The 25,101-nt window shown below is 41.9% G+C and overlaps 1 protein-coding gene and 1 long non-coding RNA gene across 2 annotated transcripts in view; both read right to left on the bottom strand.

Annotated features, from left to right (window-relative positions):
* Nucleotides 1-25,101, bottom strand: part of LOC123597730 — a 59,301-nt gene that overhangs the window by 31,102 nt on the left and 3,098 nt on the right. The window contains exons 2-3 of the long non-coding RNA XR_006712232.1: nt 19,604-21,278; nt 16,494-16,727 (exon numbers count right to left, since the gene is read on the bottom strand). This is a non-coding gene — a long non-coding RNA (uncharacterized LOC123597730). The remainder of the gene's footprint in view (nt 1-16,493; nt 16,728-19,603; nt 21,279-25,101) is intronic.
* LOC123597728 (olfactory receptor 2G3-like) lies at nt 6,849-8,328 on the bottom strand. Its single transcript, XM_045476948.1, has one exon. It carries the CDS (start codon nt 8,048-8,050, stop codon nt 7,112-7,114), a length of 939 nt encoding a protein of 312 aa, XP_045332904.1. The 5' UTR covers nt 8,051-8,328; the 3' UTR covers nt 6,849-7,111.

The raw sequence follows: 25,101 nt of genomic DNA, 5'->3' as shown, positions 1-25,101 counted from the left end.
GATTTGAGATATTTATATATGGTAATATGATTACCATTGTAATGATAGTTTGCACCATTATCACACCACATAATTATCATTTCTTTTTTGTGATTAGCATAACTAAGATCTAGACTCTTAGTACGTTTAGTTATTATAATGCAACACTGTTGTCCATATTCACTATACTGTGCATTAGATCTCTATTTACTCATTCCAAGTTTCTTGATTGGGCACCACACTTGTCAGTGACAATTTCTACTGGTCAAGGGAGTACAAGATATATATTCCCTTGCCCTCCTTGCAAACCAATTTCCCCTGGTAACAGGAACCAGGCAATATAGTGCCCCTCTCCTCCATTTGGTTTACAAGAGTGGCCAGCAGGCAATCTCAGCATCTAATAGAACCATAGATCTTGTCCCTAATGAATGAATTCCTCCTTTGAGCACAAACTCAAAGTTGTAGGGACAGGAAGCAAAACTTCTCTTGAAAGCTATTTCTGTGTGTGTCTGACTTGATGGTTCAGTGGATATGATAACACAGTTTATGATAGGCTATTTTATTTGCCTAGTCATGTGGTGGGTGACCCGCAGTAAGATTTTCAGCTTCTACCAGGGCATGAGATCTATGAAAAAAAAAAATTGTATTTTGAAATAATTTACGATTCACAAGAAGTTGCAAAAATAGTGAATTGAGCTCTTGTGTATCCTTTATCCAGCTTCCCTGCATTATCATATCCAGTAAACTGACATCAGTATACCACTACTAATGAAACTACAGATGTTATTACAATTTCACCATGTATTACATGTACCCATTTGGGGGGATATATGGTTTTAAGAAAAATTTTTACATTCATAGCTTCATGTAACCACAATAAGGATACAACATTGTTCCATTACCACAAAGAGGGCTGGCACTGATTGTCTATGATCTATTTTGTCACTTTAACCGAAAATGTTACACAAACAGGGGTGAGTTGGTAACTCAGTTGGTTAAACATCCGACTCTTGATTTTAGCTGACTCGGGTCATGATCTCATGGTTGAAGGATCAAGCCCTGTACAGGGCTCTGCGCTGAGCATGGAGCCTACTTAAGGGTCTCTCTCTCTTTCTCTCTCTCTCTCTCTCTCTCTCTCTCTCTCTCTCTCTCTCTCTTTCTCTCTCTCTCACCCCCTCTGCCCCTCCTCCCTGACCTGTGCTCTCTCTCTAAAATAAACAAACATTAAAAAAGAAAATGTTGGGGCGCCTGGGTGGCGCAGTCGGTTAAGCGTCTGACTTCAGCCAGGTCACGATCTCGCGGTCCGTGAGTTCGAGCCCCGCGTCGGGCTCTGGGCTGATGGCTCAGAGCCTGGAGCCTGTTTCCGATTCTGTGTCTCCCTCTCTCTCTGCCCCTCCCCCGTTCATGCTCTGTCTCTCTCTGTCCCAAAAAGAATAAATAAACGTTGAAAAAAAAATTAAAAAAAAATTGTTTAAAAAAAAGAAAATGTTACATAAATGGAATCATACAGTATGCAACTTTTTGAGACTAATAAAAAAAACCCCAAAAAACCCAGCCTGATGTCTTTGAGATCCATCTAGATTGTTGTACATATCAATGGTTTGTTCCTTTGTATTGCTGAATAGTATTCTCTTGTATGAAGGTACCAAAGTTTATCCATTCACCTGTTGAAGTACATTCAGATTGTTTTTAGTTCTTTTATGAATAAAAGTTCATTTTTATGAATAAATATGCTATGAATATTTGTGTAAAGATAAAAAAACAAGTTACTTTTTTTCTAGAACAAATTCTCAGGAATGTGTTTGCTGGGGTTGTATGACATGTGTATGCTTATAGTAATATTCTAGCCCAAACCACAATGAGATACCACTTTACCTATTAGGATGGCTATAGCTTAAAATACTACATTAACAAATATTGGTGAGGATGTGGAGAAATTGGAACTCTTACACATCGGTGGTAAGAACATAAAATGGTACTGCTGCTTTGGGAAATAGTAGTTCCTCAAAATGTTAAACATAGAGTTATCATATGAGCCATCAATTTCACTCCTAGATATATAAGAGAAATGAAGACATATGTTTACACAAAAGCTTGTATATCAATATTCCTAGCATCATTATTCATAATAGCCAAAAAGTGGAATCAATTCAAATGTCCATCAATTAAATGGATAAAAAAATATGGTATATCCATACAATGAAATGCTACTTTGCAATAAAAAGGAATGAAGTAATAATACATGCTAAATGATGACCCTTGAAATCAGTGAAAAAAAGCCAGTCAGAAAAGTCTGCATTTTATAGGGTTTCATTTATAGAAAATGTCTAGAATAGGTAAATCTATAGGCAGAAAGTAAATTAGTAGTAGTTGGGTAGACCTGGGGATAAGAGTGGGGGAGAAGGAGTGATTGCTAATCGGTATGGAATTTCCTTTTGGGGTGATGAAATGTTCCAGAATTAGGTTGTGGTGTTAGTTATATGATTCTGTGAAAATAATAAAAACCATTGAATTTGCACAGGGCCAGTGGGTGAGTTTTATGGTATATAAGTTATATCTCAATGCAGCTGTTTTACAAAAGCATACACCAAACTGTTCTACAGAGAGGCTATACAATTTTGCATTCCCACTAGCTATGATCCTGTTGCTCTGCATACTTCCCAGCCTTGAGTGTTGTCAGTATTTTTCATGTAAGCCAGTATAACAGGCTAAACAGTGTTAAGAGTAGAGTGATACCTCCTCATGGCTGTCATCTGTATTTGACTAACAGTTCATGATATTGAAAATCTTTTCATGTGCTTAATTGCATTTATTTGCCATCTGTATAACCTCTGTTGAAGTGTTTGTTCAAAATCTTGTCCATTTTCCAACAGGATTCTTTATTTTCTTACAGTCGAGCTTAGAGAGTATTATATATATTCTAGATACAAGTTCTTTGCCAGATATGGGACTTGAGAATATTTTCTCCCAGTATATGGCCTGTCTTTTCATCTTTTAACAGGATCTTTTGCAGAGCAAAAGTTTTCCATTTTAGTGAAGTCCAGTTTATCAGTTTTTGAATTTATGGATTACATTTTGGTATAAACATCTAAGACATTGTTGCCTAAATCTAGGTCATAAAGATTTTCTCCTATTTTTTAAAATAAGTTTCATAGCTTTACATTTAACATTTAATCAAAACAGTAATGCCTCTGATCCTGCAAAATGACTTTGACCGTTAGATAAAGGAGCTGGTTGGGGTTGGATCCTGCAGGCCACAAAAAGACTGGCTATGAAACACCACTTAGTACTAGTGGCACTTTGGCATGGACACAGCATCCTTTGTGTCTATCAGAAAAAGACCTTTGTGCTTCTCTGGTCACCATCCCATCAGCTGTAGCAGCCAGGAGAGCCAAATGAGCCCCAGTAGAGACACCAAGGAATCTGTCACTGCAACCCAAGTCTGATAGGTACCACTCTGGGAACAGGCTGGGACAGAACATTTCATCAGGACGCCTTGTAAGAGGAAAGTAATGCAGGAAGGAGTAATGTGCCTGGCACCCCTGCTCTGCAAATCTCTAGTACTCACGAATCTCAGAACAGGAAGCGATGTCAGAGGTTACCCGGGTTGGCCTCCTGGGCTCTGCAAGCCTCATCTCTGTGGTCTTTCTGACCAGGCTCAGAGTAAGCGACCACTTCTACTACCTCATTTGGCAGCCTGCTTCTGAACACGAGTACTTGACTCACATTCTGTTTGACCACATGTTCATACTGAGCTGTTAAAACATAGAGTATGAACATGGCTGGCTGCATAGAAATAAAGATTTTTTTTTCTGCAATGCTCTGGCCACAGCATGGACTTTGAGAAAGTTCTGGCTGCCATACAATCAGGATCTGGACTGATCGCTAGCACTTGGTTGTGCAAAATATGAATGTGTTTGGAAAAAAAAAGTGGGTATGAACCAATGGGATTTTTCACTATAATGACATTAATCCCCTATTTGTTGATTGATTTGAGGTATCCCACTCATGATAATGTGCACTGTAGCAGAAAAGATCAAGATTAGGACTGAAAGAACCATCACATACAAAACTTTGTAGGAAGCAGTGAAGGCAGTGTTTAGATGGACATTTATAGCTCTATAGGTATTTATTACAAAACAAGAAAGACTGAAAATACTGAGCTAGTCATTCCCATTCTGTTTACTAGAGTAAATATAAAGGGAGCAGGAGGGAGATAATAAAAACAAAAGCAGAAATCAATTTGTAGAAGGTTAATTAACAAAGCCAAAATCTGTTTCTTTGAAAATACAAAATAGATGCTCCTCTGGCAAGATTGATCAAAGAATAAAGGGATACATATTAAGAATTTGTACATATTAAGATTCATATTAAGAATTTAAAAAGGGGGATACAGAGCTACACATACAACAAACTTAAAAAAAAAGTTTGATGCCGGTAAACTTGAACACCAAGATAAAATGGACAATTTTCAAGAAAAATTTAAATTGCCAACATTGATTGAAGTAGGAGGAGGAAATGGAAATAGTAAATCACCAGAAGCTCTTTGGAAGAGGGGTTAGTTTACATGCTACAGGGGACAGACATGGTCAGAACTCTGGTTAGAGAAGTTTGAGATTTTCTCAGTGGAACTAGCTGGGATGGCTCAGTGGGGAAGCTTGTTCCAGAATTGGAAGAGGTTTGCTCTATTTGGAAAAAAAAAATAAAGTGTCTGTAACAATGTCAGAGACTCTATCAAGGCAAATTGTGTGTCTGCGTTCGCTGGAATTTCCTGGGAGTCCATGATTTCATCCCTGCTGTGTGAATTTAAGAGAAGAGGCTCATAGAGTGGATTGGGCCATTGAAAGCCTCTACTTGCCAGATGTCTGGACATACTGTGATTGGGGGTGAAATTAAATTGGGGTGAGAGAGGAGTATGAGAACAAATGTGAAAACACAGATAAGGTAAGCTGCCTTAATCAGTTTATTAATTCATTAATTTGAAAAGGTGGGGAGTGTGGCTGTGTGTGTGTGTGTGGGCGTGCACAAGTGTGTAGAAAAGTATGACTCAGTGGCACTCTCTCCTATTCTAAGCTTTAATGTCTGACTTCAAGGGTGAAAGGGTATTTACGACTATTAATGGTGTGATCATAACATGCTGTTCACCAGCTGTTTCTTGCTTTTATTCACTTAGCATCTTGTGAGCAGTCATCATTAAATATTCTTATAAAATACATTTTCAATGACTATGGAGTACACCATTATACCATAATATATTTAAATCACTCACGATGACAGATGTTTTCTGTTGGTTCCAATTTTTTCCTATGTAAGTAACACAATGAAAATGGTTATGTTACTTTTCCTGCCCTTTTGATGTCTATTTCCTAAAATGTCCTGAAAATAGAACTATTGGGTAGGAAGTTATGGACATATATAAGGTTCTTGATACATAAAGCCAAATCACCTTGCAAAAAGATGGGTACACTGGCCATGTACGAGAGTCCATGTTTCAATGGAGCCACCTCTGACTCCATTGTTTAAAAACGCTTTGCCATTTCAAAGGTGAAAAAGTGATATCTCATTGATACTTAAATTTGCATTTCTTTGGTGCCTACAAAAGGCACCTTTGGTGCCTACAAAAGGATTTTCCTACACGCCTATTGATGTGTATTTGAATGTCTTTTTTTATGAACTGTTCAGATCTGTTGCCAGTTTCCTGGGGTGTTTGTATTTTTCTTACCAATTTGTAAGAGCTCTTTCTATGTTCATGTCATTATCAACATGTCTGTAAGTATGTTGCAATGATATGCCCTGTTTTGTTATCTGCCTTTTAATTTTGATTCATTATTTATGTGACACTCTGGCTCCTGTGTGGTGACATAGGGCAATATTTTTGAGGACATAGAGACCTACACCTTTGGCATGGACCTTGGTAACCCATGGAGGACATAGGCATTCATGTTGAATTTTCCGGCCAGTCCAGCTGATTTTTTTTTGCAAGGAGTTTCATAGTCACTGTACATCAGCAAGGGGGTAGGAAAGAACAACCTGAAGGTGTTGTCTGTTAGCCTATGGAACATGTATTGCTTTTTTGGGTGCTGGAGTTCCTGCGGCAGCAAACAGAGGCAAAACCAGTGAATACAGTGATGCCCAGTAACATGACCCTGCAGATTAATGAAATTTGAAAAAAAACAATTTATGTTTGTAAACATTCTATGAGGCATAGGCAGAGTTTCAGGGAAGGTCTCTCTAAGCAAGAGGGAGCAGAAGAGAAACTCCCCATGGAGATTTTAACCTCTCCTGGACTGCCTAACTTTTGCATCTGGGGGGAACGTTATACCCACTCCCTCCCTAATTTTGCTCATCCTCAAGTGGACAGAGTCTCTCTTCCTTGAGATCACCCAAGACAGGCTGTAGTTTTCCAAAATGGACTTTTTTAGAACAAGGGGCAAAGGAAAATCAAGAGGTGTAAAGATACAAAAGCGTAAGAACGAATGGCTACAAAACAAAGGTAGAAGATGAGTTCAAGGTGCACAATTTGTGGATGGGAGATAAGGGCTCACTTTGTCATTCTCAAGTCTCTCACCCTAAGATTCTCCACTTCTCAGTTTTTGAGTTTTTAATACTCCCACTCCCTGCCTTTTTCCCTTTACTCTCTAGGGCTCCAGTTACTTCCACAGCCCAGAAGAAGATCATTGGCTAGTTCAAAGTTGACAGTTCATCCCTAAGAAATAAATTTTAAACATTAAAACTAGTATCTGTTGAAAGCTGACTATTGCTAGTCTTGTACTAAATACTTTTCACATAGAATCTCACATCATCATTACAACCTCCCTGTGAGGAAGAGATAGATATAAACCTTAGAGAAGTTAAATGGCTTGCAAAAATTCATATGTCCTGCTAATGGCTAAAATCAAGTCTGTCATCCTGGCTCTTGACCACTGTGCTCTACCTTCACAATCACCTCTGTCCCAAACCAGGTCACCACAGATGCTGTGGTTGTCTGAGTACTCAGTTCCTTCTCCCTAGGCCAGGGTGAAGGGTTAGCTTTATGGAGTACAGCCCTCCCAGGTCTCATGGAAGAGTCTTTGAGGGGTTGTGGGTGTGAGTCCTGCTTTGTTTGGCTCCCCAGGTCTTCAGCTTTAAGGCCTCATTGTGGGGCCCTGCTCCATCCCATCAATTTGAGGAAAGCCTTTTTCACGTCCTTGTTCCTCAGACTGTAGATGACAGGGTTGAGGAAGGCTGTGGCAATGTTATAAAAAAGGGCCATTTTCTTGCCATTGTTTGACAAGGAGTCAGAGCCAGGGCTCATGTACATAATGATGCATGGAATGGCGAACATGGTGACCACAGTGATGTGGGAGGCACAGGTGGAGAAGGCCTTGACCCGTCCCTGGGCTGAGCGGATCTTCATGATGGTGGCAAAGATGTTGGCATAGACGATGACAACCAGGGACAGTGGGATCACAATGACATTGAAGCCCGTGATGAAGTCCACCAAGTCATTGAGGGATGTGTCTGCACAGGCCAGCTTTAGGACAGCAGGGACCTCACAGAAGTAGTGGTCAATTTCATTAGGGCCACAGTAGGGCAGACTCATAGCAAAGAAGGTATAGCACAGGCCACCCACCACACCATAGGCTGCACAGATGCCCACCATGAGGAGGCACATCCAATGGCTCATGATGATCTTATACCGGAGAGGATGGCAGATGGCCACGTACCTGTCCACAGACATGATAGAGAAAAGCCAGGACTCAGTGACCCCAAAGAGGAGGAAGATGTACATCTGGGCCACACATCTAGCAAAAGAGATGGTCCTCTTCTCACTGAGAATATGCACAAGCATCTGGGGCACGGTAGTGGTTGTGTAGCACACGTCCAGCGTGGAGAGGACACTGATGAAAAAGTACATGGGTGTGTGGAGGCGAGAATCCTGGTGAATAAGGGTGATGAGGAGGCTGTTGCTTATGAGGATTAGAAGGTAAAAGGTGAGAAAGAAGGTGAAGAGCAGAGGGTTGGTCCTAGGGTTGGGGGCAAAACCCAAAAGAATGAATTCTGTCACGGAGGACTGGTTGAGTTCTTGCATTGTGATCTGCCTGTTTAAAGAGTTTTGAGGATATGTAATTTATTGAGTGTCTATGCCAAGGGTGTGTAAGGAATTTTCACACTCATTGTTTCATTTATGTTTCTTAATGGGCAGTTTGGATTGGCAGATGGAAGCACTGTGAGATATGTCCCCATAGTAGCTTGGGTGGTATTGGGGTTGGGTTCAGGATTTAGTTGAGGAATATGGGGATGAAAATGGTGAACACCAAATCAGGGAAGCACTATATGCTGTTTCCATTCTGGTCTATAGGTATCTGTTTTTCCTTCTGACACAGCCTTGCTTTTCTTTCTTTCTTTTTTTTAATGTTTATTTATTTTTGAGAGAGAGAAAGAGAGAGAGAGAGAGAGAGAGAGAGAGAGAGAGCAGGGGAGGGAGCAGAGAGAGAGGGAGACACAGAATCTGAAGAAGGCTCCAGGCTCTGAGCCGTCAGCACAGAGCCCAACGTGGGACTTGAGCTCGTGAACTGTGAGATCATGACTTGAGCTGAAGTCAGATGCTTAACCAACTGAACCACGCAGGTGCCCCAGAGCCTTGCTTTCTATTCACCTTATTTTCTGTTTTCTCTTGGAACTACAGGGGTTGCTAATACTTGGTTTCAGATTAGGATCAAGGTACGATTATTATACTCATTATTTGGGTTAAGGTTTATCTTTTTTTAAAATCACTATTAGGATTGGGACTAGGGTTAGAATTGGGGATTAAAACCAATACAATGCACAATAAAAATTAGAGTTAATATTTAAGATTTAGCCTTTTCTGGTGAATAAGACTTCACCAGTGTTCATTAATTATGTCATTCATTCAACAAATTTTTACCAAATGCTTACTGAAACATTGTCTTCCAAAATATAAGGGATATTTTATAGTTAAGGAAAGGTCATGAGTAAAGTGAGTATAGTTCCATAAACAATTTTTAGTTACTAAAATAAAAAGAATAACACCAACACATCATGCAAAGAGGATATAATCTTAAAAATGCGTATATTGTACAATTACTCTTCATTTATCACACCTCCTTAATTGGAAACTCTTCAAAGATGCCTTCCTTCACACTGTCCATATGGTGCCAATAAATTGGTTTTGCTTTGTTGGAGACAGTGAACATACTGAGATTTAAAAATTTTCCCTGTGGCTGGTCCATCTTTCAATATCCATTGTCTGTTTGGTCTTATGATTCAGAAAAACTTTTATTTTATTCTGAATATATTAAAAATTCTAGTGATTACAAGAAAATGTTCAGAAGTAAATCCAAAAAACCCAGAGTTTCGTGAAAGAGAAATTTGTTGAGAGTGGTTACAATTTGTTGGGAAGGGTTTACTAAGCATATGCACTCTGCCCACGTGGGTACCCCAGCCCACCTCCTTATCCATTTCTGACTTGTACACCCTTTGTTCCTATGGCTTCGTAGATTGCTCTCAACTTTCTGTTTTGTGAACTCTCACAGAGACATTTAATATGGCATCTCCAAAAACTCCTTTGATATTATAAAGAATATTTGTTACAAAGAGCCAGCATCATGCTTACTGCTAAAACTATAGCATAGAGGTCACTTAATGGTCACCTGAAGGCCAAGTATAACCCACAGATATATTTTGTTTGGCTTGTATAGTTTTTAAAAGTTGAATTAATTGTCAATATTTTTAAAAGTTGAGCTTACACATAAAAAAATAGATTTTTAGCATCACAAGCTAGACTTGGCAATAATGGGGCCATGTTCCTCCAACCAGCAGGAGGTGAGCATGTGGTTTCCCTTTGGATGGAGTGTGAACCCACCAGTTCACCATATTCCTTGTCCTTCCTTATTATTTTTCATAGACTAGTTTTACTCAGTTACACTGCCTGCTTGCCACGCCCCAGCCATGCATTTGAATTTATGATCCCTGTTCTGGTGGTGTGCAAAGTGTTTGCTACTATTACTGCTAGTGTGTAAGATTATTCAGAAAGGTGTAGCCAAAAAAATAGTTTAAGGTGAGGAAATAATATTATAAAGATCAGAAAATTATAATGATTTGGAAATATCATACTTGTCTCTTGTAGAAATCCAAGAGAACCAACTGATACAGTTCTAGAGCTAATGAAAGAGTTTGGTTGAGTTGCCTTAATATGAAAAAAATTGGGGACCCTGGAGCCTGTGCAACACCAGCAGCTGGGCCCTGACACCTCTCCTGCTGGGTCTCCCCAGGCACTGACTCTGCCCAGCAGCCAGCTGCCCAGTGGGTCTCCCCAGGCCCAGTTCCTCCCTGCGTCCTGGCATAGCCCCGGGGAACTGAATTAAATTTTTTAAAAAAGGGAAAAAAAGATTTGAAGAACTATATGCATAGTAAGATCTCATGTGTATAGAGATGCGCATGCACACACATTTTTAAAAAATATATTTTACATCACATATCAGATGCATAGAAAATGACGGCTTGTTATACACAGACTTGTCAGATTTTTTTATCATTGAGGACTAAGATTTACCATAGTGGTGAGTGAGCAGCTAGCGATGAATGAAGTTCCTTTTCTTTTTCTTTTTCCATTTCTGTCCTATTTGCTATTTTTCTACAATGAGTATGTGTATTTTTTTAATCATTAAAAAACTAAGAAATACCCCAAAACGTAGAAATGTTTTATACCGGAAAAAAATTTAGAAACATATTGGAAAAAAAGATTTATAAAAGCAGCAAATAAACAAAAATATACAAATACCTAAGGATGAGCCTCACAAGAAATGTTCAGGACCTATGAGAGCAATATGAATGATAACAAAACAAACAGAAGATTCCTTAGAACTTTTCTGAAAGACATAAAGGAAGCTTCGATTAAGTTCAGGGATATACCATATTTCTGCACAGAAAAACTAAACTTGGCCAAAAAAAAAAAAAAAAAAAAAAACAAAACAAACCTCCCCCAAAACCACAAAAACCAAAATCAAACCTTTATCTCCAAATTTATTTATGTTATGCAAATCTAATTAAAACCAATAGAATGATTTTATAAGAACTTGATAATGTGATTCAGAAGCTCATGAAAGAATAAATAGGTGGGTGTCAGAAAGGCTGACATTAACAACTCAGGCAACAACGGATGTTGATGAGGATGCAGAGAAAGAAGATCCCTTTTGCATTGCTAGTGGGAACGCAAACTGGTACAACCACTCTGGAAAACAGTATGGAGGGTCCTCAAAACACTAAAAATAGAACTACCCTATGACCCAGAAATTGCACTACTAGGTACCTATCCAAGGGATACAGGTATGCTGTTTTGAAGGAACACATGCACCCCAATGTTTCTAGCAGTGCTATCGACAATAGCCAAAGTATGGAAAGAGCCCAAATGTCCATCGATGGATGAATGGATAAAGAAGATGTGGTATATATACACAATGGAGTATTACTCGGCAAGCAAAAAGAATGAAATCTTGCCATTTGTAACTACGTGGCTGGCACTAGAGGGTATTATGCTAAGTGAAATGAGGAATTTAAGAGACAAAACAGATGAACATAAAGGAAGGGAAGAAAAATAATATAAAAACAGGAAGGGGGACAAAACATAAGAGACTCTTAAATATAGAGAACAGAGGGTTACTGGAGGGGTTTTGGGAGGGGGGATGGGCTAAATGGGCAAGGGGCATTAAGGAATCCACTCCTGAAATCACTGTTGCACTACATGCTAACTAACTTGGATGTAAACTAAAAAATTAATTAATTAAAAAATACAAAAAAATAATAAATAGGTGGGAATAGTCAAGGAAATACTGAAGGAAAAAAGGGACAATGAAGAGGAAGTCAAGTTGTCAGATTTAGCAAATAAAAATAAATCTGAAATTCAAATTTAACTGGTTATCCTAGATTTTATTTGTGACCCTCTTCCAAAGGAGTAAACATAATACCATATATTTATGTATGTATGTATATGTGTGTGTGTGTGTGGTATATATACCACAAAAATGTAGTGTGAGCTCAGAGACAGCTACACAGATGGATGGGACAGAACAGAGAGCCTGGAAATGGACCTCAGCCAGGGATGAAGAGGTGATTATAAATCAGAGGGCAGGAAGTTATTTAACAAATGTTGCTCAACCAGTTGATAATCTGGGTAGAGAAAGTTCTTTTATGCCGCCTACCAAGATAAATTCTAACTACGTGAAACAGTTAAATGCAAAAAGCAAAAACTATAAAGCATCCTAGGGGAAAATATATGGGTGAATGTTTATTTTATGATGAGACAAAGAGAGACCTTTATAGCATAACCTGAATGTTCGGAGTCGTTCAGCCTTGTGGTGATAACTCTTCCTTTTATAAGTACACAAGGCAACAAAGCTCCTCATCCCACCTGCTGTGAGAAGCCAGATTCTTTCCCCTTCTTAGTTTTTTAGTAGTTTTGAGGGTTCCTTGTGTATCCCTGGTTACTTTGTTCTCAAAATTTCTCCTCTCACTGAACCCTTGGCCCCCTGCCTTCCTCGGGTTGGGATGGACCTCTTCCATGGCTCATCCCTATTCTCTTTCACCTTTATGCCCCAAACCTCCCCAACACAAGGTTGTCCTCAGACTTGTTCTGAAGGTGTTGTAAGACAAAGATGTGTTATAAGGAAACACAATTTAAAATTGAATATTTAATTCCATAAAGTCCCTAGACCCTCCATGCAACAGTTTTTCTTCCTCTAGTCCCGAGACAACCATTATGTCATACGGGGGTCTGGGTTCCTTCTTGGAACCTTGTCTCATCTCCCCTTGTCTCCCTTCTAGGACTCCTTATTCCTGTCACCTGAGCAGCCAGCCATAAACCCCACTTCCCTATCTCCCTGCTTCGTGTATCAGAAGCATCTGGAAGGCTTGTTACACACTGCTGTGCTTCACACCCAGAGTTTCCCCAAAATTCAGTAGGTCTGGAGTGGAGCCCCAAAATTTGCATTTGTAACAAGCTCCCAGGGAATGCTTACACTGCCTGCTGGTGGGGCCACACTTTGAGAACCACTGATCCACTTAACTGCAGAGAAAGTTGACTCTCTTTATTTCAATTTCCCTGTGTCCATATTATGCCCAATCTACTCACATTCCCCCTGCCTAAATGCCAGTATTTTTTCCTTTCACATAAACACAAAAACAAAATGGTAAAGGAAAGGACAAATATTTTTGGTGATACAATTTTCTTTAAGTTAAAAACACTAATGATATTTGTGATATATGTGGAAAACAAGTGTCATTAGAATATATCTTCTAAAACATAAAGAAAAACTCTAGCAACAGAGAATGAAATGTGAAAAATTAATTCACAAAAGAAGAGATCAAGTGGCCAATGAACCCACAGAAAAGTTTAACTGTTGTTAATGGTTAAAGATCACACCTTAAGACCTCAACAAAGTATGTTTTCAACCCATAAAATTGGCAAAAACTACTTTAAAATGATAATGCCTGGCACTGGCCAGTTTACAATAAAACAGGAATTCTCATAATGTATTGTTATGGGAAATAAATTACTATACCTTTCTTTCTGCAGGATGATGTGACAGTATGCAATTTCACTTTTAAGAATTTCACATAGGGAAAAACTTCAGGGATGTGGGGAGAGATTTCATCAAGGGTATTCACTGCAATATTATTTCTAACAGGGAAAACTGGAAACAACATAAATGTCCTATAATAAGGGACTGGGCTAAATAAATTATGGTATATTGATATCATTGAATACTGTACAGCCTTTAAAATCATATTTTGGAGACTACTTCATGTTGTAGGGAAATGCTCCAATAGATTGTTAAGTTAAGGAAACAGAATGTGAAACTATATGACCCAATCCTAATAGTGTAAAGATTTACAGGCATACACAAAAAATTGGAAAGGAATGTACCAAAATGTTAACTGGTCATTTCTCGTGCTTAGATTTATAGCTGATATTATTTGTTAAAGTTCTTTGAACTTTATAAATTCTTCACAACAAACATGAATTCATTTTATAATAAGGAATAAAGCTTGGGGCATCTGGATGGCTCGGTCGGTTAAGCATCAGACTTTGGCTCAGGTCATGATCTCACAGTTTGTGAGTTTGAGCCCCACATCAAGCTCTCTGCTGTCAGCATGAAGCCTGCTTTGGATCCTCTGTCCCTGTCTCTATCTGCACCTCCCCTGCTGACGCTGTCCCTCCTTCTCTCTCACAAAATAAATGAACATTAAAAAAATAAGGAATAAAATTCAAAATACTTTGAAGTTAGAATACCTAGGGGTTTGGCTTCTTCTTTCAGTTTAGATCAAAGGGTGGGTACAGAGAGGAAGATGGCAGATGGAGAGAGATGCAGGGACTAGAGAAGGGCCAGAGGGAATGGAAGAGAGAGCCCCTCCTGCTGTCCTAGCTCATCTCCTCTCCTCCACTGGGCTGCACCTGGAATTAGCTTATGTAGTTTATTTGTTTATTTATTTATTTATTTATTTATTTATTTATTTATTTATAATTTTTTTTAACATTTATTTATTCTATGAGAGACAGAGAGAGACATAGCATGAGCCAGAGAAGGGCAGAGAAAGAAGGAGTCACAGATTCCAAAGCAGGCTCCCGGCTCTGTGCTGACAGCTCAGAGCGGGGCTCCAACTCCCCAACTGCAAGATCATGACCTGAGCCAAAGTCAGACATTTAACCAACTGAGCCACCCAGGTGCCCCAGCTTATGCAGTTTAATGCACATACACATCTTGGTTAGGGTAAACGTGTTTTGGATAGGAGATGACTTGGGAGGTGAAAACCCAGGTTGACTCCCCGTAAGTGGAGAAGTCAGATTGGGAGACAGAATGGTAACCCCATCCCAATGTGGGATGAGACCAGACCGGCTCGCAGAAGCGGGAAGTGTGATCACACAGGAAAAAGGAAGATGAGCTGAGATTCCAGATTCCTCAGGGCACTAGACCTCTGGGACTGCAAAACTAGGAGAAGTGAGGCTAGATCTGAGGCCAAGGCAGAGCCCTGGATTTGGAGTTGGGCACACCTGGGCTCCAGGAGTAGCTTACTATTCTTGCTGTGTAACCTGTGCAAATTACTTCACCTCTCTGAACCTGAGCAGCTTCGTCTGTACAGTGGGAACTCTGCAAGATGGGTGGAGGTTGGGTGAAGATAGTCCTGGGTTTATGCCAGTGAACAAAAGAGGTGGCAAATGAATGCCAAAAACACCTGAGGGATTGGTGTTGGTGTCTCTGCCTGAGCCAGCATGGGAGGTGGGGACATAAAGCAGACACATCTCTGCTTCCTGAACCACCATGAGAGTCCAGAGAATGCTCCAGCTCATGAGAGGAGGAACCCAACTTGCCCTGGGGCAGGTGCTCTGAGCTCAGGCCACTCCTGATCCCGGCCCAGAGATACATACGGGCTCCCACCTAAGAGGCTCACCTCCAGCTGTAGGTCTTCAGCATGGCAGAAGACCAGAATAAGGCTGCCCAGTACCCCCAGCCTACACCCCACCCTGTTCCCCCGACCCCCCTGTCCACTCTCCAGCTAGGGCAAGAAGGCCATTGCTCATTATTAACCATAAAAGAGACGAATTCTTAGCGTGCACACAGGCCTTCACATTTGGGCCCAGCCAACTTCCCCAGTCATTGTCCCTCTGTGTCCTATAAGAGCCGAGCCCTCCTGCTCACTGGAGCACTAGTTGGCTGCATGGCTTTGGGAAGTCGCCCAGCCTCCTGGCTCTCATGATCTCATCTATAAAAGGAGGGTGGTGGGTAATCTGTAATGGCTCCTCTAGGACAGACACTTGATGCTTTTCTACTTATGCCTGGATTTGGAGGCGACTGGGGCCAGAGAGTGGGGCTGGAGAGATAGAGCAGGGGGTGCCAGGGCCCCACAATTCCATGCCTCCTCGGTGTCTAGGCTAGACGACACTTAAATGTCCTCCATGGAAGATACTCGAAGCTGAGACAGCAGGGGAGGCATGTGTGACTGAGGGGACACCGTCCTCTAGATGGGCCGTTCCCTGACAACAGAATTGAAAATGGATGTTGGACCACTGAGGTGTTGGGGAGCAGGTCATGGAGTCTTGCAGTTCCCGAGCTATGCATTTTCAGGCTTTGTCAAAGACAGACTTCTGCAGGAGCTCAGAACCTACTCCATTCACACCCTCCTTACCCAGACACACGTGACTGCTGGTGGCTCCTCTTACTAGTTACAGACTTGAAACTCAATTTTATAACCACTAGTACAATCTTCTTGTTTTACCAAAGCCCGGAGAGGGGAAGTGACTGGCCCAAGGTCACACAGCAAGAGTGTCTCAAGTATGAGCACCCACATGGCTTGAGCCCTAGTCCAGGCTCTTGAACAGCCAAGTGTTGCTCTCAGAGATGAGCCATGGGCCAGGAATGGGACTTAGGGACAAGGGGAACCTGATGCTGCAAACAGCTCCTGAGAGATGGAGGTCCTTAAACAAGGGCCATAGTGATGAGAGGCTGCCCAGGTCTTACCTCTGACTTGTGCCTGCAGACTGAGGACAGAGGAAGCAGAGAAAATGTGGGTGGTGGGCCTCTGCCCCCAGGACTCCTTGGCCTTTGATGAATTTGTCTTTGTCCAGAGTGCAGCCTAGGGACTGATTTCTTCTCTCACTTTCCTTGGCTGGTTTGCTGTGTGTCTCAGGGTCAGTTGCTCGGCCTCTCTGAGCCTCAGGTTCTGACTCTCCCACAGCCAGGTTTGATGATGACCTGTACCAGTGAGAGGACAGGAATGGGTTGTCTGATTGCAAGGTCCTGGTAAGGGGTGAGCCTCTAATCCCCAGGTTGCCTGTGGCTTGGGGCTGGGGGTGCCAGCCTTGGCCCCTTGTTAGGATGTAACAGAAATTAGAGGAAAATTGTTTGCTTCTTCACTTGGACCCTTATATTTATCTCCTCCTCTCGTATCTACTCTTCTGCAGCACAGCTAGGAGATGAAAGGCCCGAGAGTTTTAGGTTTTCACTGTTGCTACTTACTGCCATGGCTCAGAGCCAGTAATTATTTCTTATCCGTAAAAATGGAGGTTGATTACAGTAATATTTAATTCTGTCAGGTTCTGAAGATATATGGTTTCTCCTCCCTTTTCCTTTCTCCAGCCCTTTCCCCTGTCACACACACATACACCCTCCCCCAGTGTCAATGTTGACCTGCAGGTGCTAAGCATGACCCAGAGAAATAGGAAACTTGACCCAGAAAGCAACAAACGCAGAAAAAATAATGGGAAAAGATAGAGAGGCTCTGGGAGGGAAAAAGAGACTCGCATACAAGTGATAAGGAGGCAGAGAGGCACAGAGGACCAGAATGTGAGGGGCACTGACAGGAGAGAGAAAAGACCAGCACTGAAGGAGGAAGAAAGTGGAAGAATGGTCATTCTTCTCTTTCTGAAGGAAGAGGAGAAAGGACTGAAGGAAAGAGCTGTGGAGCGGTGGAGACCCATGGGGAGAGGATCAGAGGGACAGAATGAGGAGAAGACACAGAAGGGAAAGAGGTGGGAGCCAAGGAGAGACAGGTGATGGTCTGCAGTGCTGGGAAGGTGGGGTGGGAACTGCAGGAGGGCTGCCCAGGGCCACTGCACCTCAGAGAGCTGGTGGAGACCAAACGGGAGGAGAGGGACAGAGGTCGTAGGGCAGGGGTGTGGAGAGAGGAGAGATAAGGAGCTGGAGGTGGAGAGCAAGAAGGTGGGCGAGTGCAGACCAGACAGTGACAGAGGAGTGGAGGCTGAGATGGCAGGAAGGTGAAGGAGCGATTGGGCCAAGGGTCAGGTTCAAGGGGGAGACCCAGGGAAAGCCAGGGGGGAGATCCATGTGAATCACGGAGATGGCAGAGGCAGAGCAGAGGAGGACCAGGGATGGGTAGAGAGAGGCCTTGCCACAGACTCATGCTGTGGTCCGGGGAGAGATACACAGGGTCAACAGGCAAGAGGGGCAGAGTGCTGAAGATCAGTCAGCACAGCCGAGCCAGAGCTGCAGGAGGAGGGGCAGAGAGACAGACACTTGGAGGCAGAGAAACAGAGCAGCAAGCAGAAACAGAGGCAGAAAGAGATGGGCAGAAAGGGATGGAAAGCAAGACAGAGAAAGAGAGGCAGAGACAGAAGATCGCAGGCCAGAGAAAGACAGGCAGACAGACAGTCGTGCGCACACTCACACAGACGTGGGGAAAGAGACAGGCAGCTGGTGAGCAGGACTGCAGATCAGGCTGGGCTCCTACCTGACCTCGCTGCAAAGCTGGGCGAGGCAGACAGCCAGTAGCCTCGCTTTTCCCCAGGATAGTTGGGGGCATGCTGTCCTAAGCTTATAATCCCGCGGGGAAGGGGGTTGTGGGCAGGACTCCCTCAGACTCAGGGGCCACTCCTGAGTGGCATGTGTCCATGGGGCCCTAGTCAGGACAGTCTCTGCAGCCTCTAGCCCAGGCTCCCACTAAAGGGTGTCACCCCCCAGGGGCCTCAGGCCGTGCCTTCTGGAGGCCCAGGTCTGGCTAGGAGAGATGAAGCCCAGCCAGGGGTGGCATTGCGGTTGCTGGGGAGGGTGTGTGTGGGGCTCAGACAGTGCCCTGAGGGCAGGTCTTTTCTCAGCTATCCCTCCTTTCCCAGGGGGGGAAAAATAAGGCACCCTGGGAGGTCTAAGGTGATGGAGGCCAAGAAATTGTCCTCTCCCCCTGCCAAGTGGCATCCCCAGGGCTGTTTCATCCATTTGGTACTGCAGACAAAGTGTCTAGGGTCTTCAGGCTTTCATAATCTACAGATGTGTCAGAGACCCTAAAGCAAAGAATATTTGCTGAAAGACAGAGATCTCACAAAATAAAAATTAGTAAATATTTAAATGACTTTTAATATAACATTTTGCCAAGTTAGTGTGAACTCATTCAACTTTTACATAGTTACATAGTAAGTGATACATTAATGTCTTTAAAAATTTTTTTTCTTAATGTTTATTTATTTTTGGGAGAGACAGAGACAGGATGTGAGTGGGTTAGGGGCAGAGAGAGAGAGAGACACAGAATCCGAAGCAGGCTCCAGGCTCCGAGCTGTCAGCACAGAGCCCGATGCGGGGCTTGAACTCACGAGCCATGAGATGAAGTTGGATGCTTAACTGACTGAGCCACCCAGGCGCCTCCTGAGTCAGTGATCTTTTTTTATTTTAATGTTTATTTATTTTTGAGAGAGAGAGAGAGAGAGAGAGAGAGTGAGTGGGGGAGGGACAGAGAGAGAGGGAGACACAGAATCCGAAGCAGGCTCCAGTCTCCGAGCTGTCAGCACAGAGCCTGACGCGGGGCTCAAACCCACGAGCTGTGAGATCATGACCTAAGCCGAAGTCGAACACTCAACCAACTGAGCCACCCAGGCGCCCCTACATTAATTATGTTTAATGTGGGACATGGGTACATTTCCTCATGTGTCTTATTAAGGACGGTGCCCATGGAGGTCCTAAACTGCTCAGTGGCTCTCAGGCCTCAGCCCTTTGAGAGTATGTTCTGGCATTTCAAATCACTTGTGAGAAGCTTTTTTTCTTCTTGGTGGAGAGAAGAGCAAGAGAGAAGGGGCTAGAACTGTAGCAACAAGTGCTAAAGACAGGTGACAGAAAGAACTTACATCCTGCAATTTTGAGGCAGCAGCAAAGACCTTGGAGCCCCCTCTTTTGATGTCTTTGGCCAAAGGGTGAGGAGGAGATCAGTCCTGCCTGGAGGGCAAAAGAAACTTCAGGCTCTATCCTTTCTGGGCATGAGAAGGCCAGTTGCTCACAGATGGCCTAGGGGCTGGCATCGCATTTGGAACTTGGCCCAATATGTCCCCCAGGAGCCAGACTGGGGTTTGGCTTCATTACATAGGTATGATTTAGTTGAGATCTCCACGAGGGAGAGGCCGCTGAGAGCTGAGCCCAAGAGCCTGGCTTCTGGGACAGGAGGGCTCCTCAGGCTGGGACACTCAGCTCATATTCGGCTGCCTCTTGGGTGCTGTAGGGTGTGGGAAGCCAGGGCTGGGAGCCCTGGAGCCTCACTGCGCCCTGTACTCCCTGGATGAAGTCCCCTCTCTCTCCTGTAGCCACACTGAGGGCCGGGTGCTTCCTCCTCGGTGACAGGGTCTCTCTCCTATTCCCTGCTCTCCTGAACCTGACTCCCACAGGGAGTCCACTGCAGCACTGACCAGGCCACAGAGGCCTCTTGCTCTTTTGAGGGAAGCTCAGGATTTGGTGGTGTCCACAACCAGCTAAATCTGACTTCAGCTTCCTTTGAGACCCTCAAGGTTGGAGGCCTTTGCCTGCCCCACAGGGAAGCTCCCACCCCAGAGACCTCCTCACACCCCTGGAGGCTGTTTCTTTCCCAGCATTTCCCTCGCCCAGTCTGGAATGCCCTCTTCCTGACTGGCCACCCCAAGCACTCAGGGACTGTAGGTGTGTGATCCACCTCCTTCCTCAACTGGCAGGGTGATAACGCTGATACCAAATTCCAACGTGGGTTTTTCTCCATGTGGCCAAGCAGCTTTCCCATACTACCTGGTGCCTACAAGCCACCTTAATTCTCACACAATCTGCCTGGAGATAGAGTCAGATCCCACAGGTTAAGGGCTCAGTCCTACAAGACTTTTCCCACTCTCTTACTTCAGACACCAATCAGAAGCCCAAGCTGTCACCTGTGCATCTGACCCTTCCTTGGGTTCAATTAATTTGCCAGTGGCTTATAGAACTCAGAGGAACATTTACTTACTGTATTGCCAGTTTGTTGTAAAAGGATGTAACTTAGGAGTAGCCAGATGGAAGAGATGCACAGAGCAAGGTATGTGGGAAGAGGCATGGGGCATCTATGCCTTCTCCAGGTGCACTGCCCTCCCAGCACATCCAGGTGTTCACCAACCCAGAAGCTCTCTGAACCCAACCTTTTGGGTTTTTATGGTGGCTTCATTATCTAGTTGTGATTGATTAAATCACTGGCCGTTGGTGCTTGAGCTCCAGCTCCTCTCTTCTCCCAGGAGGTTGAGGATGAGACTGAAAGTTCTCTAATCACATGGTTGGCTCCACTGGTTGTTCAAAAGTCACCTCATTGACACAACAAAGACACCTTTATGGCTCTCATCACTTAGGAAATTCCAAGGTTCTTAGGAGCTCTGTGCCAGGAACCATAAGACTGTATATATATTTCTTATTATAAATCACAATATCACACAGGCTCTGTAGGCAGTAAGTGTTCACATAGCTCCTAAAGTCATCTTCGGCTAACCTTCAGCTCTGATTTGGTTCCTCCCCTGCTCAAGAACCTTCAATGGTTCCAACCTGTGGGAAAAATTATGCAAGATTACCAACTGCCATTTCCTGTCTGATCTTCATTCAGGTGCCTCTCAGGTAGGCAGCTTTCTAAGGTAGCCCCTAGTGATGCCTACCTCCTGGTGGTCACACCTTTGTGTAATCCCCACCACTTGAGTGTGCTTGGAACCCAGCATTTTCCTTTTAATGGAAAATAGGGCAAAAGCAATGAGATAATTACTTCTGAGATTTGGTAATAAAAGACTGACTTCCATTTTACTTGAACTCTCTCTCTCTCTGGCTCTTCTCAGCTTTTGCTCTGATAAAGTAAGTTGGCTTCTTGTGAGCTGCTCTATGGGGAAGTCCATGTGGCAAGGAACAGAGGTGGCCGCTGGCCAGCGGACAACACGGAACTGAGACCATCGGTGCAATAGCCAGTGAGGAGCTGACTCTTGCCAACAACTGCGTGACTTTGTGATACTAGCTGCTGGTCCAAGATTCTGCAGAGCAAGAGTTAATCACATGGAGTGGAATTAACCAATGAGATTATTTGTTCAGATCATTGTTGCTATTGTTTTTAATGTTCGGGGTGTTTTGGATATATGAGAAAACCTTTCCTCTTTCCCCTCAAGCTGTCTCTAATACTTGATTTAGTAGATTCACTTTTTTTGAACTGCAGTGAAACATTTTTAACTGATAACCTGATTTTTATTAACTTACCACAATTCAGACACTTAAATTAGTCTCTTTACTTATTAGCATACATCCAATAATGATGTCTTCTTTTTACCCAGGATATACTTGGTCAAACTGATTGTTTAACAAAGATTATATTTAAGAATTATTACCTCTTAAGCAGGCATGCTGAGCTATTATTAAGTAGCAAGGGTTGAGTTGACTTGTGAATTCAATCTCTATAAAGCTCTCCCAGAAAAACTAACCTGTTATCTGGCTTATAAGGTCCCAACCTTATAGATGTTAAGAAATGTCACCCACTGGCCAGCAGGAAACTTAAACAAAATTCAGAGCCTTCATAAGAAAGGAATTCACCCCAAATTTATAGGTACTATGGGAAAATTTGAAGGAGTTAATTTCTTGGGATTGGTTTTCCAGCCTTAGCATAACAAATAATAGAGAATTTTAAAAGTCCAATGTGAGATTTCCATATGAAAACTTACAGGCAGAAATTAATTCTGTGACTTTAGAAGTGGCTCAATACTACATGTCCCTAGATTTGCAAAGCAAACTACAGATGGTCCATGTGGCTAACATTCTGCGTGTTACATCTATATAAACAATGAGGCCAGACATAATGAGACTGGTATTTTTTTAATCAAGATAATTTTTAAAGATTATTTAATATCACAAGGATGGGTGTTGTAAGAAAAGAAAATCATTTGAGACTTGCAAAAAGGCAAAAGGGATTTCTTGGTGTCCTCTTGGTACAGTGCCAGATGTTGTTTAGTAGACCTTCTGAAGATTATCTGACTTTATAAGGGTGTACTATTTTAATTGATTTTCTATGGCTTTGGATGTTTTATAACTCTACAGATATAACTGTTAAATTCTAGAAAACTGGTAGAAAGAAAAATGATTTCTGTCTATAATAATGCAAATAATTCCTATTTGTAGAAATGCAAATGAAATTTTTCCAGTAGAGAATATACTTTGGCCCAGTCCTAACATCTTACTAGTTCCTTCATGAATTAATGAGCTCAGTGAAATCTTTGATACATGTTCATTTAAGAAAAGCCATAAAGGAAAAGATTCATAAGTTTATTAAAAATTCTATTTATTAAAAGTCATTATTCTATTCATCAAAATAAAAAGAAAAGAATACTCTTTAGCAATGAAAACAAATCAACATGATAAATGTCAAAACCTATTATTGAGTGAATACATCAAGTTACAGGAAAATATATAGTGTATAATTCAATTTAAAAAATCACTACACATCCATAAAAAAGGATGAGATCTTGCCATTTGTGACAACATGGATGGACCACTTAGAGGGTATTATGCTAAGTAAAATAAGTCAGGCTGAGAAAGACAAATACCATACGATTTCATTCACATGTGGAATCTAAAACACAAAAGAATAAACATACAAAAAAAAAAAGCAGAATCTGACCTATAAATACAGAGAACAAACTGATGATCACCAGAGGGTAGGGAGGTGGGGGGGATGGGCAAAATGGACAAAGGGAAGTGGGAGATGCAGGTTTCCAGTTATGGAATGAATAAGTCATGGGAATAAAAGGTATAGCATGAGAAACATAGTCAATGATATTGTAATAATATCCTATGGTGACAGAGGTAGCTACACTTGTGGCAAGCACAACATAATGTGTAGAGATGTTGAATCACTATGTTGTACACCTGAAACTATGTCGTGTGTCAACTATTCTAAAAAATAAAATAAAATAAAATGAGAATATGACCAAAAATAGAGTGTTAAAACCTTTTAAGAAATCATGAAAACACATAATAGTTTAATAATTGTACCATATTTCTTTAAAAATATTAATAAAAACAATTTAAAATATTTTAAACCCTAAAATATAGACATTGAGATGTTAACAGTAATTATCTCCAGGTCTAAGGAGATAAGTAGACTTCGCACCCAACGTAGAGCCCAACATGGGGCTTGAACTTACAACCCTGAGATCAAGACCTACACAGAGATCAAGAGTCAGACACCCACCCAGGCACCCCCCTCATTGTCTTCTTTTTCCTTGCATCTGTTTTATAAAAGTTTAAGAATAAATATTATATTACTTTTGCAATAAAGAAAACAAGCAACAAACTGAGGAAAAGATATCTTCAATGCATGTAACAAAGAAGCAATACCCAAAATATATAATAAACTACAAATCAAAAAAAGAAAAGGCAAACAATATCTCACATTCACTGAACATTTACAATTTGTTTTTCACTGGGGCGCCTGGGTGGCGCAGTCGGTTAAGCGTCCGACTTCAGCCAGGTCACGATCTCGCGGTCCGTGAGTTCGAGCCCCGCGTCGGGCTCTGGGCTGATGGCTCAGAGCCTGGAGCCTGTTTCCGATTCTGTGTCTCCCTCTCTCTCTGCCCCTCCCCCGTTCATGCTCTGTCTCTCTCTGTCCCAAAAATAAATAAACTTAAAAAAAAAAAATTTAAAAAAACAAAACAAAACAAAACAAAAAAAAAAACAATTTGTTTTTCACTATGACAAGTGCTTGACATGTATTGTCTCATTTAATCCTTCCAACAAACTTCTGACGTCTATACTATTTTCTTCTTATTAACAGATGAGGAAACTGAGATTCAGAGAAATTAGGTACCTTGCCCATCACCACTGAGTAAAGGGTAGGGCTGGGATCGTACACAGTAGTCTGAGTCCAGAACTTACTACCCAGTACTACCAAGAATCTTATGAAAAAATGCTAAATTCATTAGCAATCAGGGAATTACAAATGAAACAAAAAAATGATTTTTACCACTTTCCATCCATGATGTAGGTAGCAAGTTTAGGATGTTTGAGATAGATAAGTAGTATCAAGTGTTGATGAGATCTGGAGGTGTGTATCCATATAATTATTTGGAAGAATAATTTAGGAGTATCTAGTAAACTTGAAATTGCTTTGATCTACGATCTATAATGCCAAGTCCATCACTATATACAAATCCTAGGAAAACAGTACTTACAATGGAGAAATGTTCAAAGAAAAATTGGAAAATAAATGTTCAACAATATAGGATTAGGTAAATGAGAAGTGTTATATTTAAATGCTCACTGCAAAGAATGAATTAGGCTTGTGTATATTGAATGGGTAGATGTCAGAAACAGGATGTTGAATTATAGTGTTTTCAGAATA

Source organism: Leopardus geoffroyi, chromosome C1 (genome assembly GCF_018350155.1).
Source record: "Leopardus geoffroyi isolate Oge1 chromosome C1, O.geoffroyi_Oge1_pat1.0, whole genome shotgun sequence".
NCBI lineage: Eukaryota > Metazoa > Chordata > Mammalia > Carnivora > Felidae > Leopardus > Leopardus geoffroyi.
Note: the sequence above shows the minus strand (reverse complement) of the source record. Positions and strands in the feature narration are given on the sequence as shown.

What these genes read in the sequence shown, in the direction of transcription:
- LOC123597728 (XM_045476948.1), bottom strand. Translation starts at nt 8,050, where the DNA reads ATGCAAGAACTCAACCAGTCCTCCGTGACAGAATTCATTCTTTTGGGT.